The 16,605-nt window shown below is 53.5% G+C and overlaps 1 protein-coding gene across 1 annotated transcript in view; it reads left to right on the top strand.

Moving 5' to 3' along the window:
* ARHGEF37 (Rho guanine nucleotide exchange factor 37) overlaps positions 1 to 16,376 on the top strand; it is a 35,267-nt gene extending 18,891 nt beyond the window's left edge. Inside the window, exons 7-12 of the mRNA XM_075543155.1 lie at positions 831 to 941; positions 1,924 to 2,253; positions 3,957 to 4,085; positions 13,035 to 13,230; positions 14,470 to 14,615; positions 16,167 to 16,376. Coding sequence (XP_075399270.1) covers positions 831 to 941; positions 1,924 to 2,253; positions 3,957 to 4,085; positions 13,035 to 13,230; positions 14,470 to 14,615; positions 16,167 to 16,376 — 1,122 coding nt within the window. The remainder of the gene's footprint in view (positions 1 to 830; positions 942 to 1,923; positions 2,254 to 3,956; positions 4,086 to 13,034; positions 13,231 to 14,469; positions 14,616 to 16,166) is intronic.
* The last annotated feature ends 229 nt before the right edge of the window (positions 16,377 to 16,605 follow it).

Genomic DNA, 16,605 nt, shown 5'->3' on the forward strand with positions numbered 1-16,605 from the left:
CAGAAACGTTAGCCCTCGAACCATGCGTGAGTGTGGCACCCTCGATAGAGACCGCAGTGTGCGACTGCCCCTCTGCTTGCTTCTCAAACGTTTCCATCCTCCACACCTGAAACCAACACCAAACTCATAGCCATTGAGGGTCTGCCCTCCAGGGCAGGTCGAACTGCCCCTGTGAGTTAGGGGTGGAGACACTTCCTCTTTCTCCCGGGGAGGGGCTGGTGGTTTCAGACCGCTGACCTGCGTAACCACAATGCCACCAGGAGCTCCTAGCTGCCCATTAGGAAACTCAACTACCTGTTGAGCCGTTAAACTCCACTCCCTTCCCTGCTGCAGCGCATGGTAACCACGAATAAACCCCTGCCTGCGTGCATAAGCCAAGTCTAGCTGCATCACCTCAGTGGGGTTAACTAATACGCAGGTCCTCATGTTTGGGTTCCTGCATTTAGCACCATGGTTTTTAAGATTCATGCCTCACAGCAGGTCTGAAGAACACCAGGGCTTTGTTTTGGCTGCATCATGTCCGTGGAGAGGGGGAGGCAGAGGGGGAGAACGGTCAGTGGTTTGAGCCCACCCCGAGCTCCACAGGCCCAAACACCTGGCCACCTGCTCCGTCAAGATCACAGCCCGGGAAAGCTGGTGGGCAGGCAAACGCCTGAGGTTTGGGATACACTGGAGGAGATGGGAGACGTGCAACCCAGTCTCAGGGAGAGTTTGTAGTCATACAGCCTATGCAAGGATGGAATCGCCTGCAAGTTGTGCAGGGACGGGTGGCCCCGGGATGCCCAGAAATGATGCCCTGTTGTCGGACGCCTCTCGTTTTCCTGGGACAGGCCTTCCTCCGCTTTAGGCTGCATGAACATCACCTGGACATCCCCAAGGGGCCTGTGGCGCAGTACTGCCTCTTGGTGAGGAAGCTGCAGCTAGACGCCTTCCTGGAGTTTGTAAGTGGAACGTCCATTCCTCTGTCTTGGTGAGGTGGTGGCAGGGTCGACAGGAATCGTATGAAGAAGGCATGCTCCTTGCATGACCGTGACATGCATAACCACCTTCAGCCATTGGGTCAAAGTGATCGCACCTCACACCTGTTGGGAGGGCCTGATGGTATAAACAGCTCATGAATTTGGCTGCTAACCCAAAGATTGGCGGTTCGAGTCCACTCAGATGTGTCCGAGAAGAAAAGCCTGGTGGTCTCTGTGTGACTCCCAGTCTGGGAAACCTCTGAACAGTTCTTTGAGACACGTGGGTTGCCACGAGTCAGACTCAGCTGGACGGCAGCTGATTTCACCTGCACAGGGTCTCAATGTCGGTCTGACATCGTGCTGAGCCTTTTATACTCTTTAAAAACCAAACTCACTGCCATCGAGCCGATTATGACTCCTAGCAAGCCCACAGCACAGAGCAGAACTGCCTCTGTGGGTTTCAGAGACTGCAGCTCCCTATGGGAGTAGAAAGCCAAGTCTTTCTCCCGAGGAGTGGCTGGTGGGTTCGAACTGCTGACCTTGTGGTTAGCAGCCCAAAGCATAACCACAGCACACCAGGGTTCCTTAGCTCATTGAACAACAGGGCTTATGGAGTAGGAACTCTGAATAGCCCCAGCCCTTGGCTGAGGCTCTGAGATGATGACACCCCCAGATCAGCCAGATGGTGAATGCCCCGCTGGGATGGGAGCCCCAACGTCTATGTTCTTGTCCGTCATTCTCTACTCTTTGCATAGTAAGGATATGAATGCTGACACTCTGCAAAGCTAACTGTATGCATTGTCCCCATTTTCCAGACGGGGACATTGTGGCCTAGAGAGGTTAAATCACATGCTAAAGGTCACATGCTGGCTGGTGGGGACCTAGGTGCTTCCGTAGGCTTTTTGCCCAGTGCCTGTGCCCTGCCACCTCCTGGCAAGGCTCCTAAGCTCCGCTCTCCCTGCAGAAGCAGCGGCTGGAAGGCTTGGTATGGCGGCCACTGTGCAGCCTGGCCAAAGCCCTCGCTGGCCCTCAGAACCTGATCAAGAAGCGCCTGGACAAACTGTTGGACTTTGAGCGCCTGGAAGAGAAGCTGTTGGAGGTGGGCAGCGTGAGCTATGAGGAGGAGGCGGCCCGGCACACATACCAGGCCCTCCACTCCATGCTGGTGGCCGAGCTCCCACAGTTTAACCAGCTGGCGGTGCGGTGGCTGAGTCAGATCCTGCACACCTTCGTGACTCTGCAGCAGGACCTCGCGCGGCAGGTGCTCCAGAGCGCAGAGGCCAGCTCCGCCCAGGTCAGTGAAGCCTCCGGGACTGGGCGGCTCAGGCTGGTGGTCAGTCAGGGCCTTGCAGCCTCATCCACCACTGATCAGGGGTCGCGATAGACCTCCCTCCTGTCTGCCCTCCCTTCCCAATGGAATCAGGCGGTGAGGCAGAGCACTGGGGGTCCCACTGCTTCCAGGCTCGGGCACGCAGATGCAGATGGAGTGGGGTGGTGGCAGAGCCAGGGCCGATCCCTGGACTAGCCCCTGTGTAAAGTCAGGAGTACATGCTGCGGCCTGGCGTTGCGACTGCCAGCTCTGCTTCCAGCAGCCATCTCTGAGAGGGCTTCTGCACCCCTGTTCAGAGCCCCTCCTGTGCATGATCTCAGCGAATCCGCTCCACAGTCCTGCTAAGGTCGGCGTTATTATTACCATTCTCATTTCAACCTGGGGTGGGGGGCAGGGTCCCACAGCTGGCGGTAAGATTTGAGCCCTGGCAGCTCACCCCAGTGTGTGGGCTCAGCCACCGAGCTCACTGCTCGTGCTCTAAGCCTCAGGGGAACTTCCCACGGAAAGTGTACTCAAAAGCCAAACTAAACCCTCATGGCCTTGGAGTCGATGCCGAATCACAGCGACCCCACAGGACAGGGTAGCACTGGCCCTGGAGGTTTCTGAGACAGTAACTCTTATGGAAGTACAAAGCCCCCTCTTTCTCCCGTGAAGGGGGTGCTGCGCTTATCATGCTGCTGAAAGGTTTGGGGGTTGGGGTGTGGGTTTTTCCCAGTTAGGCTCAGGTGTCATTCGAATGGACAGCTGTAGGATTTCATCCTCGTCAGCAATGCTGCAAGGTCGTGTCTTCTGCAGCGTGACCTCCAAACCCAAACTTTTATTTTAGAGCCTGGAAGATGGTCGTTGAGCTAGCAAAGACAACCCAGCTGCTTCCAGATCTTTCTCTGGTCCTTTCTCTGGCACTGCCATGGGAGCCGAGTGGCCCACAGGAGCCACGCCCTGGGGAGCTCCCACATCTGCCTCCTAGGTTCTACACTTGCTCTACACTGGCTCTTATTTCATGAATTCTGACTGATCCATTGTCTGTCTGATCACTATGGACAGGAGGACAGCAGCTACATCAGCCAGACCTGTGGGAGAGCCTTTCAAGGCACCCCCATAGGGGACCCCCATAAAAGGACACTTCTTTTTAAATAAATGATATTTGTGCAACTTAAAATTTGCCCATCCATCATTTTTACACATATCATTCAGTTACATTAATTACCTTAACCATAAGGGACAACATTATATCCCATTAGTACATATTCACTGCTTCCTGAACTACGCCCCCTTCTTCCCAACCTCCTCCCCTTGGGTACAAACCACTGACACACATGGAACCCAGTACCCTCGCCTATTCCAGACACCCCACACCTCAGGACTCATCCAACACGCGTCCCCTTCTGCGCCTGGTTTCTCGCACTCAGCATGCTTCCCAGGTTCATCCCTTGTCCCGGGACTGTGTTTCTCCTGATGACCGAGGAAGATTCCATTGTATGTCGACAGTCTGGGTGTTGAAGTGTGCAGGTATCAGCTCGAACCCGGGAAAGTAGGGCAGGAGGCAGACAAAGATAACAGGTGAGCCTGACAGCAGACCTGGGGCTCGTGTGTGTGTGTGTGTGTGTGTGCGCGCGCTTCCCGCGTGCATCTCTGCCCCTCTGCTGACGTGTCTGTCTCCCACCCAGCTGCCCCACTACCACATCTCCGAGGCCGACTTCAGGAAGCTTGTGGAGGATGTGCTGAGCCAGACCAGTCACCAATTGCACGCCTTCCGTGAGAACTTTGAGAAAGTGCTGCCACCTCCCAGCCTTCAAGTGAGTGTCTGCCCCCCCCGAAACCTGCTCACGCCCCTGCTCACAGGGTGAGCTTGATGCCCCCTTTCCTGCCCCTTTCTTTCCCCAAGTTCCTGGTGAGCCATGTGTCTTGCTTCCTACCATGGCGGTGACAGAAATACCACAAGTGGGAGCCTTGAAGGAACAGAAGTGTATCCACTCACAGATGAGGAGGCTAGACATCTGAATTCGAGGCACTAGCTCGAGGGGAAGGTTGCTTTCCGGAGGCTCAGCTTCTTGTCCTCAGTTCCTTGGTGGTCTTCCTGTGGCATGGTGTCTGCCTTCCATCTGTGCCCAGTCTGCTCTGAACATCTCAAAGGGAGGGTTTGAGACACAACTGACAATTGCCGTTACAATTTATGTAACAAAGAGAGCCCTAATCCTAATGGGATTTTACACACACACACACACACACACACACACACACACACACACACACACACACCACATACAGGGCCTAGGGTTCCAACAACATTTTTTTTGAGGGATACAATTCCGTCCATAATAACCTAAAATTTTTCTCTCCCTTTCATATCTCACTGTGAGCTGGGAGTAAGGTGGGGGGTGGTGCAAGTGAAGATATGAACCCGGGATGTATAAACTCTGCATAGTCAATGAGCAGGAGAACAGAATAGAGAAAATGAGAAAAGGCAAACATTTCATGCCAGTAAAATGATAAAAGAGGGCAAGTGATGTCCGCACCCCTCACTGCGGCCCTTCCTCAGCAAAGCACCGTGGACACACCATCTGCCCTGAAGAAGTGCAGCCTGAGTGCTCCCAGAGGCAAGGATGGCAAGGCTTGGAATCTCACCTGCTTTGGGCATAGTGTCTGGAGAGCCCATCCCTGGAGAAGGACTTCACGTTTGGTTAAGTGGAGGGCGGGGAAAGAGGCAGGCCCTCAAGGAGATGGACTGACTCCGCGCCGGCACCCTGGGCTCTGGCATAGGAACCGCGTGAGGACGGCGCAGGACCGGGCAGTGTTCTGGTCTGTTGTGCGCAGGGTGGCTCTGGGCTGGAGCTCACTTGGTGGCACCTGAGGACGACGACGTCAGCAAGTGTAACGGCCATGGCCCTTCCTCAGCCCATCATCAAAGCGACCCCGTGTCCTCACCACCTGTGGTCTGCTCGCCTCAAGTGGAAGCACTTCAGATAAAGACAAAGGTGGAAAATACATCACTAATTTGTGCTTTTTTTAATTGAAGGATAATATTTCAACTGTATTATAGTTGTTAAAGCTGGCCAAATGCTTTTAAAAATAAATGAAGCGTCTTGTTCTCTAAGTTACAAGGAAAAGGTAACTTCAGCTCACTTGGAGAGTGCCCAGGGTATCCTGCGCGTTTTATTTTTGTTATTTAGTTTAAGTCTGTCATGAATGAGGTGAGGGTTTACAGAGCGGACTGCAGTTTCACATCCAGCAGTTCATGCACGTCCTGATGCAGCTCCTCCACCGCAGCCTCCGCAATGGACCATCTCTCATCCCACTCCCGCCTGGGGCGACCTGTTTCCATTAGTAAGGATATGTCTTCAAAGTAACCGAAAGAGCTGGGCCTGCCAGACTATGCCAAAGCCTGGATTTGACGATCAGTTGGGGGGGGGGGGAGATGTGACCCATAGGTAAGAGGTGAAGGGTCAGGAGATGGCCCCCAAGGTCCCCCAGAATAGTGAAGGTTGAAGGGGAGTCGATCTCTGTAGAGCTGGACAGAATGAAGAGACTAGCTCGAGGGGAAGGTTGCTTTCTGGAGGCTCCGGGGAAAGCTCAGCTTCTTGTCCTCAGTTCCTTGGTGGTCTTCCTGTGGCATCAAAGACCACCAGGGGCTAGTGTTCACCCAAATTGGGAAGGCTAACCGCCCCCCCCCCCACCTTTGGTCCACAGTGGTCCCCACCTCCCACTCCCCAGTGAGAGTCGTGGCCTAGCAGAGATGCCATGTGCCCTGTGACTGGGGAAAGAGGAGGGAGCAGAAAAGCACGGGGGGGGGGGGGGGGGGAACAGAAATGAGGAGCTGACACCAAGGGCTCAAGGAGAAAGAAAATGCTTTGAGAATGATGATGGCAACAAATGTACAAATGTGTTTGACACAGTGGATGGACGGATGGATGGATTGTGATAAGATCTGTACGAGCCCCCAATACAATGATTTAAAAATAAATAAATAAAGCACATGACAGGCGCTCAAATACAGAACCTTCTTCCTCTACTTAAAACAAGCCAAAGACATGTTCACAGGATTTGAAAAGGAATCCATGCACATCATCCTGATGTGTTCCATGAAGAACAGGGATTTTCAGCAGGCAGCTGGAGAAGACAAAGTATTACCGAGAGATGTGCAGGGACGTGGAGTTAGAAGCCCGAGAGGGAAGAAGGCTCAACATTTCTCAAGTGGAAAAAACTGAAGAAAAGAAATCAAGTCTTGAGTTGGCTGGAGTGAAGGGGTCTATGGGAGAATGCAAGGGTGACAAGATTCTGTCTCACGCACTTTGGACATCATTCTTGTAAAGTAGAAGTACAGTGGACACCGGGGAACTGCATTTGCATGGACTCCTCATGCTGACAGTGTCCGGAGGGCTGTGTCCTTGGGAACATTGATGCTATCAGTGCAGTCGCCTTACACCCCAGGGGGACGACCGGCAATATTTTAATTTTTGGTTTCTATGGGTTTTTGTTTTCCTGCATTGTGTGTGTGTGTTATTTTCTTGTTTCTTTGCTGGCTGGTCTGTGGCTGTTGTTGGTGTAGTTGGGCTCATGGGGGTTTGATTTTTTTTCATTAGACAACTGCCAAACCTGAGTCGTGCGTATTCCATGGACAAACAGATGGGTCTGGGCCCCGACTTAACTCTAGCCCCAGTCCAAGAATAGTTGGTTCTGTTAACATGGTCCTGCTCAATACTCACCTTCATGAAATGATCACTGAAGATCAAGGGTTCTATAGCAAAGTGTGATGAAGAAAGCAGATGATGCCCGGCTATCAATCCGAATCGTGTCTGAGGTCTTAAAGGCTTGTATTCAAAGAAGCAGCCATCCAAGCGAGGTGTCAACTAAGTCCACATGGAAGAAGCTCACCATCCTGTGTGATCCAAAGATAATAATAGCAAAACCCAAATATGACTAAAGGAAAAGTATCAGAGCTTGAATTGTGAACGCCCAATTTGTAGAAGGCGGTGGAGGACTGCGGGAGCCCCAAACCCATCTGCAGAGTATCTGGTCAGATTAAGCTTCTGGCAGACCCCCTCTAGTCCCGGGCAAGGGTCGCGAACAGCCTTACTTTCAGACAGAAATCATTGTAGTCTTGATTATGCTGGATCAAACTTGATACTAGGTCCCTTGACCAACCTGAATTTGTTCTAGGTGCAAGTATCTCTTGCTTGTTCCATGACAAATAGTTTTCTTCCTTGGCTTTTAAAATATTGATGGTGCTCTTTCTTTCTTACTCATTATTTGTAATTATTTGATCTGTATATTATTCTTCTTCTATCTATCCTTAACCAAAAAAGAAAGAGAGAGAGGGAAGTACCGTGAGCAAGAGGAAGACTTTTGACTAGAGAGTGTGACACAGTGACTCCCAAAATGGGCTCAGGCACAATGGTGAGCACGGCCCAGGACCAGGCCGTGCTTCTGATGTGCACAGAGTAACTGGGAACTGGCAACGACAGCAGCTAACAGCGGCAACATGGACAAACCATCGAATGATGCGGGAATCCTCCAAAGGAGATGGAGGGATACACGTCATAAGACCTAAAAGAACTGGTCAGCGTTCCACCATTTCAAGAGGTAGCGTAGATCCAGGACCGGTGGTGCTGAAGGAAGCAATCCTAGCTGCAGTAAAGGCATTGGCAAACATCAGGGCCCCAGGAATACTGGAATACCACGTGAAATGCTTCACCAGCGGAGGCAGCCCTGGAAGCGCTGCCAGGACATTTGGAAGCCCGTCACGCAGCCAGCCGACAGAAAGAAATCCATGTTTGTGCCCATTCCCAAGCAAGTGACCTGAAAGAATAAGGACATTGTCACAGTATCCTTCACATCCCATGCAAGGAAACTCCCAGGGAGGTCATTTAGAGATGGCTGCAGCAGTACACCGAGCAGGCGCTGCCGGACACTCCCGCTGGATTCAGCAGAGGATGCGAGTGCGGGATATCGTTGCGAACGTCAGAGCATCTTGGGCAGAAAGCAGAGACTACCAGAAAGGTGTCTATTTGTCTTTTACTGATGATGCCAAGGCATTGGACAGCGTGGATCAAAATAAACCACGGCTAACATGGCACAGGATGAGAACTCCAGAACACTCCTTCTGCCCGTGTGTAACCTGCAGACCGACCAAGGGGCTTGGCAATGCCGGACAACTTCAACAGCACTGCGTTTATTACAGACACTTAGAAACAAAGCAACAAACGAGCACCGAATGACAACGCCCATGATGCCAGGATGTGTGGCACGTGGGTTAAAATGGGTTGGAAGAAATCCACACCCCATTGCTGCTGTCGCTTCCCCGCACATGGCCTCTGCCCGGCAGACCTATCTAGCTCCAGTACATAGTCTGGGGACCCCGGGGTTCCATGCTCGGCTGCTAACCAAAGGTTGATGCTCAAACCCACCTCATGGCTCTGCGAGAGACAAGACCTGGTGATCCACTCTCGTAAACGTTAAAGCTAAGAAAACCCCTTGGGACAGCCGTGCCCTGACATAGGGGCTCACCTGGAGTGGGAATTCACCGCGGCATCCAACCACACAGAAGCCGGCGGAAGGGAGGCGGACCGCTGGGCAGGGGCAGCTCTCGTGCTGTCTTTGCCCGCCTTGCCTTCTTCTGGGGCTCCGCCTGGGCACTGCTGCTCTCTGCACAGGTGCTGGCCTGACAGACTGGAGATGGAAGGCAGAAGTTTGTTTACCTGCTTTCCTACAACGCACTTCTGAGAAAAACAAAGAGCCTGCCCCAAGCGCCTCTGCACTTCTTGATGTTTCTTGCCTGAAACATCACCCTCTCTTGCTGCTTGATCTTGGTGTGGCATCCACGTCAGGATGGGGGGATGTCAGAGCTCCAGCTCAGTTGGCCTGAAGGACACACCACACCCAGTGTCTGCCTACCCAGAAATAATAACAACACAGAGCAACGTCTGTTAGGGTAGCATTGTGTTCATGTGTACACACACACACACACACACACACACATATATATATGTTGTACTAAATATGTAAGTCAAGTTATACTTTACACTGTGTCCTGGATCCAAAGATATATTTGAACAGTGTCCGTTACATGAACTTGGAACTTTCACTTGACCTGTATCAGGAACTGAATAGTAGGCAAAAGAGACCAGACATGAGAGTTACTGTACAATAAATCCTGTACCCTGGTGGTGTAGGGGATCATGTGTTTGACTGCTAACCACAAGGCTGGCTATTCCAGCCCGCCGAGCCCTCTGCAAGAGAAAGGAGACTTTCTGCTCCCACAAAGATTTATCACCCAGAAGCCCCTGGGAGCCGTGCCCCTCTGCCCTGGAGGGTTGCTGAGGGTCACATCCACTGCCTGAGAGTGAGTGTGAAACAGTACATAGAGGAGAGCATGCTCTGCCGCCCAGTGTGGGCCGTCAGAGCCCTAACCCTTTACTGACATGAAGATGCTCCCATCTGGCTATAAGATTACATTATATTAAAATGTGTTCTGAAATGTGTACTGCATAAACGGAAGGAAAAATTCACCCTTCAAAATATTTATGCAAATTGCTATGAAGCTTTACATTTTCCACTCTGAATTGCCCTGACCCCTTCCATGTATGTGCCTTTTCCATTTTCCCTTTTCTTTTCCACTCTTCTCAAGCTGTGTCTGATTTTGCAGTAGCCGACTGGTCGTCTCTGTATATATTGCTATGTTAGACAGGGTTCTCTAGAGAAACAAAATGAGAACACTAATCATTATATATATATTTATATAGATAGACAACATAAGAAATAACAATTAATCTATACAGCCATACAAATGGTTCAGTGTAACTCACTCCCATGAGACAGCTGTGAGACACTGGCAGTCCTTCAAGTCTTGAGGGTTGCTGGGTAGTCCTCTGTAAAGCCATTCAGGCTATCCGGGCACAGGCAGCAAACAGCAAGGCAGGTCACGGACAGTCAGCCAGATGACAAGGTGGTGAAACAGGTCTTGAAGGAACCTCAAATTAAAGCGACACAGTCCATGGGTTAGGTGTCCCACAGGTAGTGCTGCTTGCAAATTGAGGAACAGAACAAGCAAGGCAGCCGCACATTGGTCTGATGGTCCAAGAGCAAGAGACAAGAAAGGCGAGGCTTACTAAGCCATTTATCTCTCCGCTCTTCAATTAATCCCACATGTGTTCATTGGCCATGTTGGCACAAGAAACTGACCTATCACAATTGCACAGCTTCCCATACCAAATCAAGAAAGCCGCTGCCATCTTCTCAATTCTGACTCATAGTGACTGCAGGACAGAGAAGAACTGCTCCTTTGGGCTTCCAAGCCCTTACATCTTCTAAAGACTTCAAAGGGACTGGTGGTTCAAACTACTGACCTTAAGATTGGCAGCTCAAATGTGTAGCCAACTAGCCACCATGGGTCCATATACAACTTCCCTTGCTTGGAAGTCTCTTAATACCTAATTCATTTAAAAATGTTTCTTACCTCTCTTGTCTTATCCTATAATTTGTGGGCCTGAATTCTCCTCCTATTTAAAACTAGGATGATGAATTAATAAATTACTATCAATTGCTGAAAATACAGTGGTACATCATTGCTAAGAAACTGGAACTGATACAGTTTATCCAATATACTCTTCTGAGTCAGCACCCCAAAGAACCCCAGGTATAGGCCTAAAAACCAAGACAGCAAGGAAAACATTTTGTTGTTGTTAGGCTGTGTAACATCTGTTGTGTGTGGCTGCTTCTCTTCGGTATCACAGCAACCGTGCAGGCAGAGGGAACTGCCCCTCAGGCTATCGTCTGGACAGGAGCAGACTGCTACATCTGTCTCCTGCAGAGTGGCCAGTGGGTTCAAACCACTGACAGTCCGGCTAGCAGCCAAGCGCTTACCTGGTAGCCGCCAGGGCACCTGCGAATAATAGTTGTCTCTCAGGAGTCAGCCATGACTCAACGGCAGTAGGTTTGGGTGTGTTGTATATGTTTATTGTTTATATATTTAGCACTTTAGTTTCTTGTTGCTTTTCCCCAGAATCGGGACAGTCATCTCTAGGTCCCTTCTTGTTGATGCTTTTGCTGGGAGCAGTGAGGGGGAAAGTGAAGGAAAGGCCAGGAGAATTTCCAACAGGCGGCAAGTCTTTTGACTTAGAAGCTGTTTTAGAAGCGAAGTGAGAGACTGCTCAGCAACGCCTCTGCACACTGTGTGCCCCTAGAGCTGCCGGGACAGACACTTGACCGCAAAGCAGATGCCCCCAGCAGCAGCAGCAGCACTTGTTCCCTCCCAGAGTGGGAGGTTCGAAGTCTGAGATCTAGGGGACTCCTGGAGGCACTGAGGGCGTGCCACCCATGCCCACTCCTCCCTCGGTGTTGCTGGCAGTCCTTGGTGGTCCTGACCTGTAGCTTGTGTTACCAGGTACTGCTGAAATGGCGTGGGGGTTACGAATTGGGCTGCCATCTGCAGGGTCTTCCATTTGAAACCACCAGCCCCTCTGCAGGACTAAGCCAGAGCTTTCTACTCCTAGGAAAGGTTAACGGCTCTGAACCTCAGAGGGGCAGTTATACCCCGTCCTGCATGAGTCAGCATTGACTCGATGCAGTGAGTGAGTGAATCTTTATAGGACAGGCGAGTGCCCTGAAAGAGCAGGGATGTACTGCCTGCCTGGGAGTTTTGGAGGCTGGAAGCCCAAACCAGGGTCTAGCATGGATTCGTTCCTGTCTTGCGGGTCGTCCTAGGCACCCTTGGTTCCTTGTTCTGCCTTGGCTTATCGGCGATTCTCATGTGTCCCCCTGGAACATGTGTGTGTGCGCAGGTCTTTGTGTCGCTCAGAAGTGGTCGGGGTCAGGAGCTACCTTGCCCTGGTGGAGGGCCTTTTGCTGGGCAGCCTCACAGCAGTCCCACTGTCCCACTGCTGGCGGTCCTCTGGGCCACGAGCTGCTCTCTCCACTCGTGGGACTTGTACTACTGCAGCTATGGACGACTAAGGCAACCCTACAGTGGCATGGCCTCGCTGGCACGACAACGCCCACGTTCTACAGAGGAGCACCCTCACATTGACTGGGGCCTGGTGTGCGCCACATGCTTCCAGGAGACACACCGTCCAGCTTGTGCTGGTTTTTCCATAACTTGCCCTCCCGGGGGTCTGTGTCTCTTTGTCCACCTCACGCTTACAAGGACTCAGGTCATTTGAGTGGGGCCCATGGTAGACCATGGGACCTGGTCTTAAACTTGAGTACGACTACAGGGGCCCTGGGTTTCCAAACAGGTTCACCTTCTCTGGCACTGGGCCTTTGGGCCCACCACACCTTCTGAGTCTGCCAGGCCATCTGTAACAGATACTGTCATGGTGGTGGGTCCATCTGGTCCATTCAGAGGGGCACTGCCCCTCAGGCTTACTTCGGCTGTCATCCTTCCAGGAGAGGATTGTCAGGCCTGTGTGTGTGGAGAGCCCGGTGGGCTCAAAGCACTGACCTGTCCATTCACAGCACCACCGTGGCTGACACAGCCTTACCACAGACCCTGAGAGTGTGGACAAAGGGGCTTCAGGATGATGGTGGGGCTGCGGCAGGGAAAGATCCTGGAATTTTCCCACAGATTTCCTGAAGCCCCTGGTCTTTCTCGTCTGATCCAACCTTCTACTAACCAGGGAAGAAACAGTTGCCCCAACAGAGACAAATTCTTGCTCAGGGCCACGCCGCCCGTCCACCCCGGAGGTAGGACCTCCCAGTGTGTGAGGCCCTAGCTAGAGCCCTGTGTCTGTCTCTGCCCCTGCCCTCCACAGCCACTCCTTCCAGGGGCCGAGCGCCAGGTGCAGACCCTCCTGAGCAAGTACGGCCCCGGGAAGCTGTACCAGGTGACGAGCAGCCTCAGCGGAGCTGGGACTCTGGACCTGACACTGCCACGGGGGCACATCGTGGCCGTCCTGCAGAACAAGGACACCAAGGGCAACAGTGGCCGCTGGCTGGTGGACACCGGGGGTATGTGTGGGACTTGGGGGGCTGCCCCTTTGCCTCTGGAAAGCGATCCCTCAGAAGTCGTGGGATGGGGCAGGGGACATCTGGAGGCCCAGAATCTGGCTGCGAAGGCCCAGGGTGGGGCTGAACCAGTGTGGAATCGCAGGGCTGGAGGCACCCGGCTGGCGCAGGGCTTTGCGTGGCTCAGCAGGGTGTGCAGAGACCCAAAGAGGAGCGCGGTCTTTCCGTGCAGCCTCCTCGGTCAGGCACCTGTGCAGGTGAGATGAGCGTCTGCTTAGAGGACGTCACAGACTGTCATGAAGAGCTCCAGCATCCACCCTTGGGTCCTGGCTGCAGTGATAGGAACCTGATGTCCTGTCCTGTGCACTTGCCACACCTTTGGGGTGTGCCCCTGCTCCGGTGAGCCCAGCAGCAGATGGCTGTAAGGCTCAGCAGGGTGCCTCCCATCATAGAACGTGGGACTCACCAGATTAGTGTGACCCAGGATTGATAGGGGTCCGTGGGCAGTCTGCCTCCCACCTCTGAATAAAAAACCAAGCCAGCTGCTGCCATTGGTCTGGCTTGGAGTGAGCCACAGTAGGTGGGGCTGGTTTTCCTCTCCTCACCTGCCCCACCTTTAAGTAGAACAGCCTGCTGGCCAGGAGGAGGGAGGAAGCAGGAAACAGAGCCAATGGGATAAGTGAGACTGTATGGTGGGGACTGCAGCCAAGGAGCTGAAACAAAACTGCAAGATTGTTGCCCAGTAAACCTTCACCCCATTCCCAGTGAAAGTTAAAGCAACGACAAGAGTGAATGTGCAGCCTGGATTCGGAAGCACCCGCTCGGCGGGGAGCTGCTCTTGGGAAGGGGCCACCATGCACCAGGAGAGCAGGCGGCACAGCCCGAGTCTGCTCGTGGAAAGAGGGAAAGCTGTCCATCCCGGGAGAGGGCAGTGGCCAGAGAGGAGCCTGGGGGCCAGGGATGCTGTGTCATACCAGTTCAAGGGAGCGCTTCCTCGCTAGGTCAGAGCTGTTCAGAATGGAGCAGGCTGCCGTCGTAAGGAACGAGCTCCCCCCCACTCCCTGTCACCCGGAGTGTGTAAGCGGAAACTGGCAACAGTATGTGCGGGGAAGGGGTGGTCTTTTGTAGGTCCTGTAGTACAGAGAGGCTGTGGGGGTGGTATCTACATCCCTGGATGCCTCAGCCACTGAAGGGTGGGGAAGGGGGCCCACAGTGGTGTATAACGCCCTGTGTGTCCCTTAGGACAGCGGGGCTACGTGCCGGCCGGGAAGCTGGAGCCATACAACATCGTCCCCAGTGAGGAGGAGCCCAGGGGGCAGCAGCATTCCCGACCCCTAACACCAGAGCCCACCATGGCCCCAGGACCCTCTGTCCCAACCATGACCCAGGTGAGTCAGGAGGGATGGGCGTGACTCTCATTGCCCCCACCCCCACTTTGTCTGGGAACCCTGGTGGTATAGTGGGTCACACCTTGGCTGCTAGCCATCAGATCGTCAGTTCAAACCCACCCGTTGGTGCAAGAGAGAAAGATGAGGCTGCTTGCTCCGGTACAGATTTAACCTCGGAGACCTCTGCCCTTGATAGGGTCACTCCGTCGGAATCAACTTGTTGGTAGTCACCTATTTGGAGGTCTGGTGTCCTGACCTGGGGTGGTGGAGGTGGTGGGTGCCTTGGGCTGGTTCTGACTCACAGTGGCCCTGCAGGACAGAGCAGGACTGCCCACGGGGCTACCAGACTACAAATCTTGGGAGCCGAGCCACTGACAGGGTTGAACTTGACCTCTATTGGTGAGCAGCTGAGCTTGAAACCGCTGTGCCACCAGGGCGTCTTGACCAGGGTGGGACCAGGGGAACTGTGACCTGCCGTGTGACTTGTTGGGCTGCCCTCTTCCCCCTTCCCCCTCCCACATCCCGCAGGGTTGGGGGCGTTCCTTGGTGGGCTCCGTCAGTCTTGTGCATTTGATCCCTCCGCCCTGGCCCAGGCACTGCGCTAGATGAGAGACCTGAGGCCTTCCTCAAACGTAGAATGCTGGTCAGGAGGAACGCAATGATGAATGGGATAACCTTGCCGATCATTGGCAAGCCACCGCAGCAATAGCTGCTACGGCCCCGGCATAAGAGGCTCCCAAGCCATTTTTCTGAGGAGGATGCTGCTTTTTAGATAGAATGGCTTGAGGAAGGGGCTGAGAACTCTCCAGAAAGCAGGCCCAGCTCCTGGGGAGGCCCAGAGGTAGGAAAGACAGGGGCCCAGTGTGGCCGGAAGCAGCAGGCAGGGGACAGTGTGGAGCTGGAGACCGTGTTCCAATCCTTTTTCCATTTCAACGTCCTTCCCGAGCAGCCATCTCTGCCCCAGCCTGGGAGACTGCCCTGGGCAGGTGGGACCCTTAGATCCAAGGAGAAGGGTGTCCGTCCTCTGCTCAGGTGAGGTGTAGCCACAGGTCAAGAGCACCCCCTTCTGAGGTCATGTGGCTGACAGCCTAGTTCTGTTGTGTGATTTGGGATCAGTTGACTCCTCTGAGTCGCAAGTCTCTTTTGGGAGGGATGAGAGTGGGGCACATAAAAACTCACCTCCATCGAATCACCCAGGTAGCCTGGACCACCTGTGGCCCCACAGCAGAATGATAAAGCCTTCTACTACTGTAAAGGGTTTCAGTCCCTCTGAACCCCCCAGGGACAGTTCTGCCCTGTCCTGTAGGGTCTCCAAGAGTGATTGGGACAATGGAGCAAATAAAGTGCCAGCACTTTTGGGAAAACCCAAACCAAGTCAGGTGTCAGCACAGTGCCTGGCACTTAGCACACGGACCGGTAGCAGCAGCAGCAGCAGCAGTCTTTGCCTGCGGCACAAAGGGTGAGCTTGGGGAGTGTCTCAGGCAGGTGGCCTCTGTAGTGGTTGTCTGTCTGCCCGCCCTGACTGTCGGGTGCCTCCCCTGTGTGTTGCAGGTGGTGGCACTGTACCCCTTTGTGGCCAGGAGCAGCCATGAAGTGACTCTGCAGGCGGGCCAGCCGGTGACTATCCTGGAGGCCCAGGACAAGAAGGGGAATGCGGAGTGGAGTCTTGTGGATGCAAATGGACAGAGAGGCTACGTGCCCTCCAGCTTCCTGGCCAGGGACCCAAGCCCAGCACCCTGGGGCTGGAGACTGCTCTCTTAGGTGCCCACCTTAGTGCCCATGCTGGACACGGGCAGAGAGGCAAGGAAGGTAGGGGAGGGGGTTGCTAGGGTCGGGTGACAGGCACCCAGAAGGCCACCAGGAGAGGTGGGTGGGCATGGAGTATGCTGTAACTACCCCTGGGACCACACGTGCCAGTGCAGCCTGGTATCACCATGCCGCGGTGGGCAGGCCCCAGTCCACTGGCTAGCCACGATGTGTTTGCAGTTTC

The sequence above is a fragment of the Tenrec ecaudatus genome, chromosome 2 (assembly GCF_050624435.1).
Source record: "Tenrec ecaudatus isolate mTenEca1 chromosome 2, mTenEca1.hap1, whole genome shotgun sequence".
NCBI classification, from domain to species: Eukaryota; Metazoa; Chordata; class Mammalia; order Afrosoricida; family Tenrecidae; genus Tenrec; species Tenrec ecaudatus.